The 17,825-nt window shown below is 40.8% G+C and overlaps 1 protein-coding gene across 1 annotated transcript in view; it reads right to left on the minus strand.

Moving 5' to 3' along the window:
• Window positions 1–17,825, minus strand: part of lamc3 (laminin, gamma 3) — a 93,594-nt gene that overhangs the window by 52,819 nt on the left and 22,950 nt on the right. The window contains exons 3-4 of the mRNA XM_071533826.1: window positions 11,118–11,248; window positions 9,166–9,332 (exon numbers count right to left, since the gene is read on the minus strand). Coding sequence (XP_071389927.1) covers window positions 9,166–9,332; window positions 11,118–11,248 — 298 coding nt within the window. The remainder of the gene's footprint in view (window positions 1–9,165; window positions 9,333–11,117; window positions 11,249–17,825) is intronic.

Raw genomic sequence — 17,825 nt, forward strand, 5'->3', positions numbered from 1 at the left:
GGAAGAGAGAGAGAGGGAGGGTGTATGTGTGAGAGATTATGTGTTCTGGGATTGGATCATAATTTAGAGGCTCGTTGCTAATCTCATTTCACACAGGCCTAATGAGGAGCCAATCGGCTGTCAGGGGGCACTTAGATAACAGTAATACATGTTTATACAAGAGCAAATTACTCAGCCGATAACACACAATCACAGCCCTCATACCCCTCACATCAAATCCCTCCTTAGTTTACCAGTTACCCTAAGGGGGGATTTAGGGGAAATTGCCCATTTTATTATGAATCAAGCTCTCTCTTGAGTTGGCAATAACCATACGATTATTCCTCCCTGTTATTAAGGAGTCTCAGCAGTGTTCATCTTATTTCATAGGAAAAGAATGATCGCTAGTTGCTTTTGGACCTAAACAGGCAGAAAGTACAGCCTCTAGTTTAGTGGTGCTAAGCATACAATGCTCAAATTAAAGAAGTTTTATAAAGAATGGTATATTTCATTTGTTTCTTAGTTTTTTTTCTTTTGCCTCTAACCAACTCACATTTAATGACAAAATGTAATGGGAAGCATGTTGCCTGATTTAGACCATGAACAGGTTCAATGTGTATCTGTGATGCATGTCACCCTTTATATATCACTTGCTTGAGCACAACATTATATCAGTACACAAAGTACGAACATTAATCCCTATGCGAGAGGTAAGAACTTCAGAGTAGAACTGAGTCAAAAAACTCATTTTTATTGCTTAAAATATTACACTTGGATCAGGTGGTTAAGCCAAATGAAAGGTGCCCTGAGAGATACTGTATGTGCTGAGGAAATGTTTAGTGTTCAAACTAGTCACTAATGGTAATTGTGAGTGACTGAATTATTTCACCAGGATGTTGTTCAGTCAACAAAACCATTTCATCAAATGTAAGAACAGCAAATATGAACATGTATCTAATTATGGTCTTTGCTTCCGGTGTGCCAACCACTTACTCTCTATGGGGGCGTGAGGTGTTTGCTGGAGCTATAGCCTAAATGTTGCATAGATGCTGTAATTATGAATGACTGTGAGTTTCACGCAGCCTAGAAAAGCCCACACCCTTTACATTTCCTCATTTATGAGATATTTTTATTTTGACTGTTAACATGTTGATGTCAACTAGGGCTTGTCGCTTCCCACTGATGTCACTTCCCACCTCACATTTGCTTGCATCATTACTGGATAACACTGGGTGCCTTTTCTGAAAGAAGCTTACTCTGATGGAATGAAAAGATACTGCAGTAACCAGTAGCCTTGTAATGATTGTATAGTGGCCTGTTGTATGTCTTTTAGCAAATGTTTATCAATGAGAGATTTCCTGTAAAAGGCCCGGTCCAGAATGGAACTTCATAAATTGTATATATGCCAAATGTAGTGTTTTATTTACTTATGTATCTTCACCCTGAATATACACTAAGATTTATAGCCTATATAGCCTACTGAGCAGCTTTGTTTTTTCCAACTACAAACATTCTCAGACCGTGAGAGCCACCACTCCTGTAATGGATACAAGGCCAAGATCACAGCGTAGTCAACTTATCTGAATTGTAATGAGTTCATTTTTAAGATACACTGTAGCATGATTTTGCTAGCAGCAAGAAGGCCAACAATAAAAGTGTGCAGTCGTTGGACAGTACCAGTTAGCTCAACTGTTTTTGCATTATAGGTTCCGGCACTGGCCTTCACAATCCATTGGAAGAGATACTGCTTCAATATGGTTTTAGTCTTGGCTAGACTGGCAAAACAATTACATATACCGAAAGGTCTGAGTATGTGTCAAACATTTGCACAAAGGTCACGGGGCCCAGAGCATGTAATCTTTGTTACTCTGACATGAATGGAGGAAGAGAAAAAGCATTTAAATCAAAGGCCACTGCATCATAAGACAAGACAGGCACCGTAGCTAGGAGTGTGTGCCAAGTTGGAATGGAAAGTTTCATTAGACCTGCCTGGAGCGTACATAATAGGAAGAGGAAGAACAGGAAGAGTGTACCAATGGTGCATGAATGTCACTAACTCTTTTGGTTGAGAATAGGACCAAATTCAGCACAGTTTTATAAGATTACATATCCCAGCTCAGCTGTAGCCAGACCAAAATGTAGTGGGAGGTCTGGGGGTCCTCCCCGAGAAAAAATTGTCCCATTTAATAACATTTAGTTGCAATTTTACCACAGATTTGCATGTAGGTGTATGGAGTAAATTTATGGTCATTTTTTGCCCCGGAAAAATTTAACGCCTACAACATCAGCTGTTCAACATATGCACTTACATGTGAAGGTAATGCCTAGTATTATTGTCGTCTATCTCAAACAACACCTGGATAGCAGTTACCATCTCAAATAACATGTTTTAGTGTTTCTGATCCCTTTAAATTGACACCTGCAGGCACTGCAGTTGCAGTTGAATATTGGAATCACATTACATAAGCATTCATTAAGCATATTACATTGTTGCCATTTGTTTTCCATCTAGGGAGAGAATGGAACACAAACTATAGCAGAACAGTGTGAAGGCCATGTATAGTGGTATGGTATAGTTAGTAGATCACTCCCTACAAGCAGTGAGGACTGATGGCAGAGTGGAACTGAGAAATAACAAATGAGCTACAGTAAACCTGTTTTTCAACAGGTTTGACACAGAGACCGCTGGGCAGCTACCTCTATCCTGTTTGGCAAGCCTGACCACACTTGACTCTGCCCACCCACACCCACTTCCTCCCCATGCTGCTTTCCCCAATCCTTTCCTGAGAGCAATGTAGCTGACTCCCAACCTGTCCATCACTGCCACTGGGAGGCTCCACACAAGCAAGGCAGCAGCACATGATGGTATTAGCACCAGGGTGCACACGGGACTGATGACTACCTCATTATTTAGCATTCTTTAGGGTGTTTTGAAGCTAGCTCCTAGTTCTGTATGTATGTCTACATGCATAATCACTATGCATAACTTTTTTGCAACATTTAGCTGCCCAGCAAGCTAGTTAGCTATTAGCTAGCAGCTAACTAGACCACATTTTTACCTTAATTTTACCTTAATTTATCAAGTTGATATAATGTTCCCAACACAATTTATTCACTAACAAAAAACAAATGACACGATTTGTGGCTATCTATTTACATGAAAAAAAAACAAAAAACATTCAAATGTGCAACTTTTTCACCAAGTGGGGAGAAAAAGGCTGGATCATTGGCTGAGAAAAGTTGGTGGCTGCCTTTCAGTCTCAGTCAGGGAACTAAAGTCCCTTGTGCTACCAGGGTGTTCAAAACATTTGCCACGCAGTTAGAAGATCTACAGCATATGTTCAATCTTTTCCTGAGCCTGATGGGGCTTCCTCCACTATGGAACAACTCCTATATTATGTCAGTGCCCAAAGAAGGGATGCCCTAGTGTGCCATCAGTGACTACAGGCCAGCGCCACTGAGCTCTCACATAATGAAGACCTTTGAAAAGCTCGCCTTGCAGCACTTCAGACCCTGCTGCAGGATTCTGTGGACTCCCTCCACTTTGCATTCCAGGCCCACACAGGCATGGACGACGCCATCATATATCTGCTCCTCAGAACTTACTCCCATCGAGATAAGCCTGGAAACATGGTGAGAATTATGTTCTTTGATTTCTCCAGCACTTTTAACACCATGCAGCCCCTTAAGCTCAGGGATAATCTCAGAGTGATGCAAGTGAACAACACTATGGTATCCTGAATTACACATTCCCTTACCTGCAGGCTTAAGTTTGTTTGCCAGAGCAATTTGCCTGACATAGGAGAGAGCAACACAGTGGTGCCACAGGGAACTATACTCACCTTTCTTGTTAACACTCTAAACCTCAGACTTCAGATTCAACTCTGGATATAATGCCACCTCTTGAAGTTCCCTCATGACTCCTCCATTGTGGAATGCATTAGTGTGAGCAATAAGGAGGAAAATAGAAATCTGGTGGAGAGTGTCCACAAGACACTCTCCACCAGGAGGAGCTGGTAGCTGACCTCTGACCAAACAAGAACCCACTGACACCTGACACCATCCAGGGAGATGATGTGGGGGTGATACATTCTTACAAGTTCTTGGGGCGTATATCAACAACAAATTGTATTTGTCAGACAGTACAGATGCACACCAATCGGTACTGGACAGTGCACTGTTCTTTGCTTTTGTGTGCTGAGGAGACAACATCGAGGTGGAGAATGCCACCAGACTCAACAAACTAGTAAAAAGAGCTAGCTCTGTCACAGGGCTGAGCCCAGACACCCTGGAGGCAGTGGCAAAGAGGAGGATGAGGTCCAAATTGAACCATGGAGCGCTTCAAATGCTCATTTGAGCCGACAGCCAGCCAACTACTCAACAGTTCCTGCCACAATGGCCCCGGCCTCAGTCAACTAGTCCTCTTATTATGTCATGGATCCATTTGAACAGTTTTTATGAAGTACTTGTTAACCTAACCACCTATTGAACGCTCAGCCGTCCTGGTGGGGGATCCCTCTTTGACTTGGCCCGCCCAAGATTTCTTCCATTTTGTTTTTTCCTAACATGTTTTTTTTTTTTTCTTGGGAGTTCTTCCTTGTATGCATTGAGGGTCTAAGGCTGGTGGTGCCGGGTAGGTTAGGCTATGGAGAATAGGTAGGCTGTTATCTCTTGCTAAAATCTGTTTCTTCCTGATGTTTATATCATTCTCTTCTATGGTTGATTTTTGATCAGTTAGATCTAGTTAGGCTCATTCTCTGTAAAGTCCTTTCAGCCATGCTTGTGATAAAGGGCTATATAAATAAACAAATTTGAACATGAACTTGGACGTGGCCCACGGTGGGGGTTTGAATGCCTCGGGATAACCAGTAGGTAATGTGCTTACATCAAATTGAGGTTTTGTAAATAATTACTTTGTTATGATTTCCTGTGTACGCCACTGGGTAAAGCTGATTTTGATTGCTAGACTTTTCTATAAATGAGGCCCCAGAAGTGGGTGTCCCTCCAACTTAGGCAAGACCTGCCTGCTGCCATTGCTCTGAGTAACTTGAACCTAATGGCTGCACAAATAGTTGCTGAGTTAAAGCAAACTGTGTACCAAATTTCATGAAATTTCATCAACCACTTTAATCATCGTGATTATCTTGTTATTGGAAGCCTTTGCTTGCATACAGGTTTATTCAAGACCTTAGTTTCGGGCCATGAACTTTTTATCTTTTCATGTCTTTCTGCTCAGGCTGCCTTTAAATACTATGTGCTTTTAATTCACTGTTGACGGCTGCACTTGAAGAATGAGTTGCCACTGGGACATTAATCAGATAGACTAAATATAGAAACATACTTTACAAAGTCTAAAAACTAAACTCAAATTAAACTCAAATAAACTAACCTTTCTACTAAATTCACCAAGAGGTCGGTGAGTTCCACTCACCTTGCTCATTACATTAAAACTATGTGCAAACACTTCTGTATGTCTGCATAACATACCAATGAATGTCCATGGAATGTTGCCTTCTGTTTTTCCTATAAGTTTGTTCTTGTGCCCTCTGTGCCCTGATGGTCACATATCTACATTTAATGGCACCTATGGTGTTTGGAAAGCCTGAGACACATTGGATTCTGTCCTTGATCACTAGTATCTGGCCAAAACATGCACTGTGTATCATTTGGCGCATCTGCCCATTGCCATTAAGAAATGTGCCAGGTGGCAGGAGACCAATACCTGAAATATCCCCCCAACATCCCTCAACACCCTTTGAAAGGAAACTGTTGCCAGGATTGCAAGCTACCTGGTAACATGGGAGGAATGTCGGCTAGCTGGCTCAGCAAGTCCTCATTGAAAAGATGGCGTACCTCAGATTGAGGCCCTTTCCGTGAGGAAAAACTGGATGCACTTGGTGTTAAAATCTGCACATAAAACAATTTTCTGGAATCATGTAATTCCAGAAAGCATGTAAAGTCAACATTCCACTATAACATTCCACTATATGTGGGTGTTACTGTGTTGAAAGGACGTGTTTTAATTGCTTTTTGGGTTCAACCTTTGGGGCTTGCTTTGGCCTTGAGCGTACTGAAGAGGAGCGCTCCTGGTGAACTGGAGGAACGTAAAGCTCTACAGTGAAGCAAGTGATGCAATTTTGAACACACACCAATCGCGATGGCAAAAGCTAGGAAAATAAAGGCCAGGTTGAAAACATACTGTAATTATCCTTTAAATGTATTCTAATCCAAAATTGGAGTCTGTGCAAACCCTTTTGAGTGCATAGAAATTTGGCTCCAGACAAGAAAATATAATGAGGCTACAGTGTGAAAGGGAATAATGGACATTTCATGGGCCCAGGTATTTCCATACAAATAAAGTGATTTACATATCTGTGTTTAAAACTATAAATCAATGTCACTGAATACCTGGATCAGAGATGGTTGTAACACTTTGCTCCTCTATCTGCAGCAATGCTTTCTCCTCACATGAAGTAGTTTGACATTTGCCAGTGTGACATAGATGTCTATATTCACCTGTCAAAATAGAGATTCTAACAATGCTCTAACAATACTTTGGATTCCTATAGACATTAGAACTCATTGGAGGAATTAAAGGTTTTACAAGGTTTTTCAAGGTTTTTTTTGCAGCTGTGCTCCCCTACCCTGTAAGCCAAGTCAAGTCTTTTCTCTGGAAGGAACATACCTGTTTGTATTTCACTTTAAGGAGAGCATAATCCAACCATATATTTGGACATTGTGTATCAGGAAACTATCTGTCTAAGATTAATTATCAAGTTACCTTTCACTAAAGCAGATTTTCCATTTCTGTTTTTGGAATAGCAAAGAATGCCCTTTGCTAGTTATTCATGATGAAAGCTCTTTGCATGTGAGATATTGCTACTGTCATTTGTTATTTTGTAAAATTATATGTGGAGACACTTCTCTATGATGGTAAACTTGTAAGTACCATACCTGTCATTTCTACCAAAACCTCTGGGAAGACTAGATAATTTGTCTGGCAAAATAGTAACATATTTCTGTCAGCCCACTGAATGTGTAATATTCCTGTACAAATTTTCCACATCAACAGTCACCAGTAAAGCTTCTTAATCCAACTTGAATGACTCTGATTGTTTAATGCTGTAATTTTTAGGCAATTTGCTGATGCTTTTATTCAAAGCAATTTACAATTAGTGAACAGATTTATGCTCAGGGTCTTGCTCAAGGACACATAGCTACTGATGGACTCATTTGCTAAAAAATGGATCCGTTAAGCTCTTCTGTGTTTGAACAGATAAGTGTATGTTAAGAAAATGTTATATCCACAATGTGAGAAGATGTTAATCAGTCATACCTGTGGCACAAGTGCACTTATCCTCCTTTAATTTAAATTTAGAAGGGACCCATTTGCTCAGTAAGACAGAAAACAAGAATGCTTGTGTTATTATGATCTTGCACAGTTCAGCCAATATTTGTGAGCATGAACAAATCTCTCCCATAACTAGGAAGTAGAGAGGTGAGACAATCCTGATGATGTCATCAAAATAGTCTTACCCATTGACATTGACATTGTGGACACAGTGACAATATCCAGATGTCTTTATTAGGTTCTGTTCATTTTCTGTGCATTTTTTATTTTAGTTTATAATGTAAGCAATACAATGAAATAATGCTCATTTCTATATAAAAGCTAAAAAAAACAACAACAGCGAAGCATTTATTTTGAAATGCAATATGCATTTTGAGAATAATTATAAAAAAATATTATATATAATTATAAATATTTCATAAATATATATGATTCCACCCTAAAAATGTCATCATTTTGTAGGCAAATGTCTTAAAATACCTACTAACTTCAAAGTTTTACTTTAATGTATATCGGTTTCTCATCTTTGTTCTCACGTCTTTCCAAGGTGTTTTTTTTAAGGTGGGTGTCTTGTATTGGAATTAAAGTCTGTAATTCACAGTCTTGATGAAGTATTAGATTTTTAACTAAGCTATTCATGTTTACAAATATACTGAAGTGTCTCAGAACATAGGAACACTGTGAATTCTCTTTTAGAGTAGATTCTCAATTAAAATTTTAATTCAATTTCAAGACAGAATATTTGGTGAATATGAACAAATATAGTGTATTTGCATTTACATGATACAAATTTGCTGAATATATCCTCCAGGGAAAACATAATGTCCTTTGTCAATAACTTTGTTTCGCCCAAACAGGCATTATGGTGGCTGTTCCAACACCTGACTCACAAATGTAAAAGGTTGAGAAAGAACTGATAAAATGTTAAATTACTTTTGTGCCAGATAGAGTTGTGAAATTACATTGCGCATTCATTTTTACTCTTCCACATCCTGTGTCTATTTTTATATGGTGTGTGTGTTTATTTATTAATATACTGCATTGATTAGGTTGGGTGCAGTAGTCTATTTAAGACACCATCTGCTTGGATCCAAGAGTAAGAGTAATTAAAACAAGCTGGTTGCTTAATAGAATCCCGCATAAAAACAATTAATGAACCACTCTCCTTTATGGTTTTTATCCCTCAGCCAGTTACAATTCATCCTCAACAGTATTCAATAAAAGTGCACAGTGCGATAAGCCAAACCTGATAATATTCATGGTAATTCATACATACAGAACTATTGAAGTGTGCATGCATGCACTCGTGCGTACACACACACACACACACACACACACACACACACACGCATAAAATATACAAAACCATGGACGCCTATGTGAATATACTGTATGCACATCTTCCAAGAAGATGTTATTACCACTACTTGTGATGTGTTGACTTTACCATGCAGGAATTGTTCAATCATTCTGTAATGAAGCCTCAAAACTCATTTCAGTGCTTTTTGTAGTTAGTCAAAAAGTGACAACTTTGATGTGGTGCCAGCCAAATAGTCAGTAAATGCTGTGTGAAGTGGAGATCGACATTTTTAATTGCTATGGAAAGCATAATGAGAATTGAAGATGTTTCTCTCAGCCATACATTTTTCCCATAGTGATGGAGTAGGTACTTGCTTTAGCCCTTGTACCATAGCAAAACCTGAAAGCCTGAAGTGTACAGCATAGGTGGACATAAGGTGGCACATTGATGGGTTTTCTGGGACCTTTGATAATTCAAGTGTGTCACTTTAAAAATTGTACTATGGATTTGTGCACCCAGTAGTGGCAGTACTCACTCAAACACTCGTTGGCGGAGTCCCCAGTGGCCCTGGCCCAGGGTCTGTCCTGGTAAAAGGGGTGACATTTCTGGCAGTCCACCCCCACTGTGTGATGTTGGCAGGCGCAGACCAGGCCCCCTTGCTCCCCTTCAACGCACTCACTGCCGTGGCCATTACACTTACATCTGAGGAAAACACAGACGGATGAGTGTGTGTGTGAAGGATGTGAGCACAAATGTACCTATACTCTCTCTTTCTCCTTACTGACACATAAACAAGCGTAGACATGCATATGCACACACACACACAGGGAAATGAATAGAGAGTAAGGGAAGGCAGGGGATAGGGGAAAGTGAGAAGGTATTTTCACTGTGAGGAGTTGTCACTTTCCATTACCTTTCACTGGCATAAACATAGGCTGAGATGAGGTGGAGTTTTCATCCCCTTCAGTGACTGCACAAGTTAACTCCACTGTGCACTCAATACTAGTACGCTCAAGCTGTCCCAGAGCGTAAGTAATAGCAAACAGTATACATCTCTGGGAGTGTTAGTGTGTGCATGTGTGCGTTTAATGTATGCACGTGCTTAATGTGTGCTCATGTGCGTGTCTGATTTATTGTGTATTAAAAATTTAAGTGCATGCACACCATGTTTGTATTGATGTATGGTATATAATTTTCCCAAAAACCTGAGAAAGGTAATATCCATAGACTAAAAGTGTAATCTGTCAATCAAGTACAACCAGATAGTTAATATCTGCTAATTACTTCCCTTCCCTCGGCATTTGGAAAGCCTATCTCCTCTGAAGCACACAGAAAGCGGAGGTGGCAGCTTCTGCTGGTTCTCTGTATTATTTACTGGCGCTGTTGCTGGGTTCTGTTGAGTGGCTGTGATGGGGGACAGGGACTTGTCACTGAGAGGCAGGCTCTGTCAAAATTAGCCAGCTGTCCCGGATCCAGACGTATGCTTGCCTGAGGCTCAGACCCAGTTATTTCTGTTGTCGCTGAGGCGACAACAACCTAGTAACTCCAAAGTGCCTCCAACCCATATATCAGATCTCTCTGCTAGAGCAGACTGCAAAGTAGACCTGAGCTCCCCAGTAATAAGTCAAAGTAAATATGAGAGAGATGACTTGAACTGTACAGGCTGTGAATGTGTCATTCAAGAAATGATGAGCAAAATAGCTGAGATTGTTCATGCTATGTCAAAATGAAAACCACCCACTGCAATTTTAGCACACTCATTTTGTAGCAGACCATCTAAGCCACTACAGGTTGTGATGACATGGCTACTTTGTGGGAATCTTTTGGGAGTCTTTCAGGACAACTGGTTTAGTGTAGGACTGGCCAACTACAAAGTAGTGAGCTGTAAAGGTGAATGTAGTCATACAGAAGCCACTGGTACAAGGCTAACATGCTGTCATGTGGCTCTCTCTCCCCCAGGTGTTGTGACATTGGTGGGTCATTTGTCATGCTGCTGCCGTGATCCTAAGTGTTTATGACAGGTGTCAGATCAAGTTTATATTCTTTGTGAAGGCTTCATCTCAACTACTTAATCGTCCACTTCTTTCTGCAGTGCCAAGGTACACCCTGGTCCTTGGCGCCATGTCCTCTCTCATTACTGTGAGTAATAAACCCAGAGAACTGGAAGGAGGATGGAGGATTATCTTGGTCTATTCCCGTCTGATGGCAACTTGGCAGACAACAAGATGTTCTATTAGTCTTACAATCTGCTGTCCAGGATAAAGCCAGTGGTAAGTTTGCTTGTCTGTTATGTAAACAGGAAAGGAAGGGTGCGTGCATCTGTTTGTGTCTATGAGTGTAGACATGTCTAGGTTTTTTTTGTTCAGCCACAGTTTCCTTGGAGGAAGCACAAGGTTAAACTCTGAGGTCCCTCTCAACATGTGTGAGGGAATGATGGGTATGCAGGGTGACACGGTCCTGGAGGGCAATTTTTCAGGTGTCTCTTACCTGCCACCGACAGAGAAATCAGAGATGGCGTAGAAGTAGGAGCGCAACACTTTGGCGTCCTTGAAGAACTCATCTCCAAAGGTGTTGAGCCTGTCCAAAGAGATGAGCAGGTCTGTGGCTGTCACCCATTCCTGGACAAAAAAAGAAAGGTGGGGAGGAGGTGGGAAAGAAGTTAGGACCAAGAGGGTGAGGTAGATGTTAGAAAATGCCTTTGGATGTCACCCACTTTGAAAGGTGGAATGAAGGAGAATGGGAGGGTGCAGTCTGTTGGCTGCTATCACTCTCGGAGGGACAACGAAGCAGGACAGACGAAGTAAGTAAGAAGGAGAAGTACAGAAAGATGGAAGAAAATTTGGTATTAGTTAAGAGAGGCAGGGAGAGGGAGGATGATATAAGATAGCAGAAGTTGAGAGAGCAAAAAAGAGAGAAAGTTGGAACGGAGGATTGGCGGATCAAGGGAAGGAGACAGGGGTGGCTGGTGTTACGGCAGGGGAGAGAGCGGATGTAATGGGGAGATAATGAGTATGGTGTAGGAAATTGAGTTAATGTCGGAGAGAGAGGTGAAGAAAGAAGGGGATTAATGGAGGCAAAAGCAGAATTATGAAAAAAACATGAGAAAAGAGACAACACTGCGGCACTACTTCAGTATAATGGATGGCACTTGGCAACACGCAAAGCTCCCATCCCTGATATGATTTAAGCTACTGTGTTTGAGTGCGCTGCAAAGGAACAGGTAGACAGAACAAAGCGAGGCTGGGGGAGGGAGAGTAAAGAGGGAGAACACAAACAGAGGAAAAGTAAATGGAAGCGCAACAGAGGGGTGGAAGATAAAAATGGGGTCAGGTAAGGGGAGAACAAATGACATGAGGAATCTCTTCCCCCCTGAACAGAGGCAACTTTAAAACAAATAGCTGGAGAGAAACTTTCTGTCTGTTTCTTGGCTGGTTTGGGACTCAGTGGCAGTCCTGAAAAAGCCTGCTGTAATGTTGTACTTTTGAAGCTTCTCCCCTGAGGCATTTTTGAAGTGTGGGAATGGGGCAATGGGAGATTGGAACGGATGGGCCTCAGACTAAAAACATGTGCGATGGGTTCATACACTATGTGTGTCTCCTACACTACAGTGTGTCTGTGCCGTGGTGAAGCCCATGGGAGTCAGAAAACACCTTAACCTACAGTGCCTTGCCTGAATCCGATTGCTCTTACAGTACAGTGTACTGTAGCAAGGCAGTGAGAGACAAATGCAATAACATTTTACATTCATTAGCTTCATACAGCGTTACCGTATAAAACAATACAGTGAAACATTATTCTATGTTCAGCAAGTGAATAGAAAGTGGCTCAATTTGTTAGCAGTGTGAAATGTAACATAGAATGACACCACTGAACTCTCCGAGTCTCTCTCCACAGGAACCTAGTTTGTGTGATCTATCACAGCTTAAAAAAAGCCCTAGCACTGCAGTAAAACTTTATAACCAATTAATCTTTTAAAGGGCTGCTTCTTAGGGGCTTCTTATTCTTTCTAGGGTCTTGGGATGGGCCACCTGTGTGCTCTGTGCTCACAGCTCCAAGACGCGGACTGGTGGGGCGTCAAGAGGTCGCGGCCCCTTATTGGAACATCTGGTGTGAATACGCTGCACATGTGTTCCTGATTGGTTTAACCCCTTCCAGGGTTAGGGTGAGCAGGAATGCTGGACCTCAGTGCCGTTTGTAGGTCAGCTTGGTCAGACACACATAAACACTTTTTAGAGGGGATTTATGTGTAGTCAGCAGTGTGTGATCAGTGGCACAGGGAATATCATAGAATGTATAGAAATGGCTAATTAACATGCTCTTTCTAAGAAGTACAGAGAAAAGAGGATTTCCAAGTGTTAATAAGGCTCCTGTAGGCTCATTTTCACCAAAATTCAGCTTTTTGCTACAGTAACTCGTCCCATCTTTAGTGCACTCTCTTTAAATGCCCTTTTTTACCTTTATACCTTACCTCTTTTTTCCTTTCTCTCCCTCAATCAGACTTATCTCCCCCCTCCCCTCCCTAACTGGAGTGCTCCTCAGGGTTTCCGGACAGCTTTGCACCTCAGCAGCCCATCGGCAGTTATGGAGCTGCCTATTTGTAGTAACAGTAACTCCAGCCTTGCAGAGCCGAGTGTGGTTGGCTGGCACGCTACTGTTCAGACCCTTGCTTATCGACTGTGCCCCTGCTTGACATAGCTGCGCTCTGGCTAATGGGGTTTGGCCGATGCCGAATGACCCTGACGCACACCGGCTGCCAGGGAAAGCAGATGCTCATTCTTCATATGGTCCTACACTACCTGGACATGGCAGGATTTTCATTCAAAAAAGGGCAACAAATGAGGGAGTAGGCTACTGGTGCAGAGGGGCTGGGGAGTTTGAGATGGGAAACTTAGCTGCAAAGTAACAAATTAAGATAAAATGAGGGGCAGAAAGGTTGAGAAAATGGGGAGGAAGGAGACCAAGGAAGTCATGCCTGTGGTTCCACTTCTCACTCAAGATGAGTAGTCAGAACAGAGCGAGCAAGAGAATACACAGAGGAAACTGATGATTATTCTCATTCTGGGCCAGACGTTACTTATGAAAACAAAAGAAAAAACACAATTTCTCTCCACATCCCCCTGTCTTTCTCTACCTTTCAAAACTTGCTCTATATAATTTCTTATGGCTGCTTTACTCTCTCTTACTTTCTCTCGGTCTTTCAGTCTTGTGTTATCTTGGAGCCTGGTCTCCTGAAATTTCACGAGCTCGATGTCTTAAAATGCAAATACATGCTAAGTGTATGAAAAGTGATAGAAATGCAGTTTCCATCCACAAAAGGATTACGTAAAGGGGACGCAACTATAAACAGGTAGTAGTCTGACATTAAAATAGTGCAGTGGAGAGTGAGAGCATTGTGGTCTGGGTTCTGAGCCAGAAAATGTACCTATACCCTGGAAAATCACCATAAATACTATCTCAATGTTCACAATGTCAACCCCTATACAGGGTAAAGGAGCAGTCCACAAAGTGTTGCTTGATGACAAAGCAGACTGTATTCTAGGTTCACTTCTTTTTAACTATAGATAAACATGAGTGATCCAGTCACCTATAAATAGTATGAATACATAAATTACAGACAAAAAAGAAAGCCAAATATGTAAAAATCACAATTATCACAACATTATGAGTGGCTAACAAAATACAAAATAGTTGTTTAGTTTTGGCTTACTGATGATCTAAAAATACATGGCTTGGATGTGAATCTATGGATGGGGGATTAGTGTGCACCCCGCTCGTTTTTTTATGCTTAGATCTGCCTGTCAATGTAGAGTTATGGCATATTTACTATGCGGAAATCTGTGTATGTTCCAATGTTCATAAATATAACAGAATGGAAATTAAAATGCCATTTTATTTCCAATTAAAAATAAATTATTAGTATAGCCTGGGGATCATTAATATAAAAAGGCTTGAGATTTATGCCTTTATTAACAAGGAACCATTTTGAACGTTGGGATTGCTTTGCTATTGTTTCCAACATCTAGCTCTCATGCTTTAAAGGAATGTTCCACTTAGTTTTAACATGGGGGTTGTTTGGCACTTGACTGCCGTGAAAACCAGAATATATACAAGACATATCACCAAGATCGGATGCAGCTGGACGAGTTTGTAGCATTCATTTTTTTTCTTTTTTTACTTCCCATTCATTTGAATGAAGCCACGAAAATAGCCTGAAAACATACATTTAACATGTTCGTTAACAGATTCAACAACAGATCCCACTACCAACGTTTTAGAACATAATTTCACCAAATAGCATTTTTATTGATAGAAGGACTATTTTTCTTCTCACCAGCATTTGGGATTGCTGTAGAGATGATTTTGAACCAATGGGATCAATACCCAACGGTGCATGCACTAGTGGTCTAGTGGACTATCTCATTGGTCCAACTTCTGAGAACATAGCAGAGGGATACCATTTAGGAGAGATACTTCCTGTTTGGAAGACCAGATCTACTTTTATTTTTAAATACTAGTTTTAGTGTAAACCAAGAATAGAAATGCGAAATGACGAAGGACCCAGTACTGCTTAATTGTCTTAAAAGCAGGATCTGTTGTTGAATCTGTACACAAACGTGTTAAATGTTTTCAGGCAATTTTTTCGTGGCCTCATTCAAATGAGTAAATGGGAAGTAAAAATCAACAAAGTCTTCCAGCTGCATCCGATCTTGGTGAGTAGTTTATATTCTGTTTTTTATGGCGGTGAAGTGCTGAATAACCCCCATGTTAAAACTAAGTGGAATATTACTTTAACACAGACACATGCTAAAATGTTTTAAATGCATTGTTAGCGTTTCATAATACTTATACACTGTAAAAGCAAATACACTCCCCCATACATCATAGGCGACCATTATCATATGGTGGAGCTATTAGTTATGCATGGTAGAACAGTGCTAATTATGTACGGCAAGGCAGAAGTAGTTCTAAATATCACTTACTGCACTGAAAGGAAGCAGTTTTTTAAGGTTAATTAGTAGTCAGCCCATTACTTGTTATTTGTGCAAACCACAGCAAAAGCTTAATTAACTTTGATTCTCACTCCCTTGGAATTTGGGCGCACAATGCTACTACGATGCTGACTTAGGGATAGGCTTAGGCATTGAGAATGGAAATGAGCCAGTCCTTTGCTAAAGACAATAACAGTGTGATGATCTAACAAGCAGGTGTGCATGCACATAGATGCATAGCCGATACATGCACACATGTATAGGCTCTGTACACAGACACAAGTTAAAATTTCAGGGGAGCAGAATCATCATCTTCATCCTATTTGCCAATATCAAAAGTGAGAACAATGTTGCTAAGATACCTCTGCTTAGGGCCTGACCTTCACTATCACCTCTGCAGATTTCTTTTGTCTCTCTGTCTGTTTGTCTGTCTCTACCTCTTTCTCTCCATATGTCTTTCTGTCTCCTTCCTTTCTCCTCAATTCCCTTTCTGTGTGTTTCCTTGAACTTTGAAGCCTCTGGCTGGAGGCAGTGACGGGAAAGAGAGCAGTGTCCCTCATTCCAAAGTTAATAACTTTTTAATTTAATTGCTTAAGTTCACTGTGCCCTCAATATGTATTTTTCCCCTTTTACTCATTGTCATTCAACGCTGGAGTTCCAATTTGCCACACAGCTTTCTAGAGAGAGAGAGAGGAGGAAGGGGGTGGGGGGGGTGTAGAGAGAGAGGGAAAGAGAGGGGGGGTGGAAGGGTGGCAGGGGAGACAGACAAACCGTTTTAATGGATGACTGAACAAATTAAATTTGAATTCATACAGCAGCTTTCATCTTCTGCGTGGATATTGAAAAAAGAGTGCTTTACAAACTTGACAACAGAACCCCCTTTGAAGTAAGCCATTACTTCAGAGGAAACATCTAAACACTGTGTTACAAGGTGAGTGGTGCTTATTCCAGATAATTTGTTTGGCAATGACAATTCAGGAAAACAGAACAAATTAAATTAATGATACAACATAGAACACTGTCATTATGCAGATATGCATCAGAACTACAGCACAGAGCTAGATGTGATTATTATTTTTTAAGCGTTTTTGTTTACTTTAGGAGACGTTTGATGAGAGGCCAGAGACAAAGCCTATGCATAAAGACATCTATGCTTTTTTCCATGTATTTTTGATATGACCTCTCCAAAATGGCAAGGTGATATGTTTTAAACGCAGGAGATGAAGTGTGTTAAGTCTCTATATGGAAACTAGCCGCTCCTCACACTGAAGCATAAGAGGCAAATCTGCAGAGGGATTAAAATGCTAATAAAACAGACAGGATGCGATTCCTGTTTTAAGCCTTATGAAATATGCATGGCTCTGTATGAGCCATATGCAGAGCAAATGGCACACTGACATACCATACAGGGGAACAGGGATCATTTTATGCTCTGTTGACAATCTGAATGTAAAGAGTATGGTTTTAACCCCCGGCAAGAGCTCATTGAGAAATCACATTTCTATTAATACAATTCATTTCTGAAGTGACCTGCTCTCACTATTTTCAGCCACCAAGGAATTTCCAAAAGGATTTTAACAGAGTTTGGTTTGTCTATCAGAGGTCATTTTCATATTCCTATTACATTGTCCTGATGTTATGTATGAGAAACTTTATACAGCATCAAGATCTTTTCATTAATGTTGATGCTAAATTTAATCTACATCCCTCTTATAACTTGGCTTGGAAACTACCACTGGTTTTGACTTTCCTGGTTTTGACAGATAGAGATACAGCATGGCCTCTTATAGCTCTCAGGTATAATTTTACTGCCGTAGCTGGATCACCGCTCATCTCTATTGAAGTACTATACTGTTACACACAATGGTGCATAAACTGCATTAGGCCCTACAAATCCTGGGCAGTAAATGATTAGGGACATTTACAGATTTACAGATAACTTTATGAAAAGCACTTTGGAGGTGAAGGATTGCTTCAGGAAACAACTAGGCTACTTCTGTGTCATTTAGCAAGAGCGCATCAAGAAATCCTCCTTGAACCCAGACAACAGATGTACACAGATCACTTGGCATGTAGTTTGACATATTCTCTCTGAGCAACAGGATTTACAAAATCATACTGAGGCAAAGGCATGTTTTACAGTTAAATGATGTGTTTTTTCATCGAGGCAAATCACTGATTCCTGACAAAATCATGACACTGAGAT

Source organism: Centroberyx affinis, unplaced genomic scaffold (genome assembly GCF_046629955.1).
Source record: "Centroberyx affinis isolate AG114_WGS23_722 - 3 ecotype Tasmania unplaced genomic scaffold, CSIRO-AGI_Caff_v1 ptg002437l_1, whole genome shotgun sequence".
NCBI classification, from domain to species: Eukaryota; Metazoa; Chordata; class Actinopteri; order Beryciformes; family Berycidae; genus Centroberyx; species Centroberyx affinis.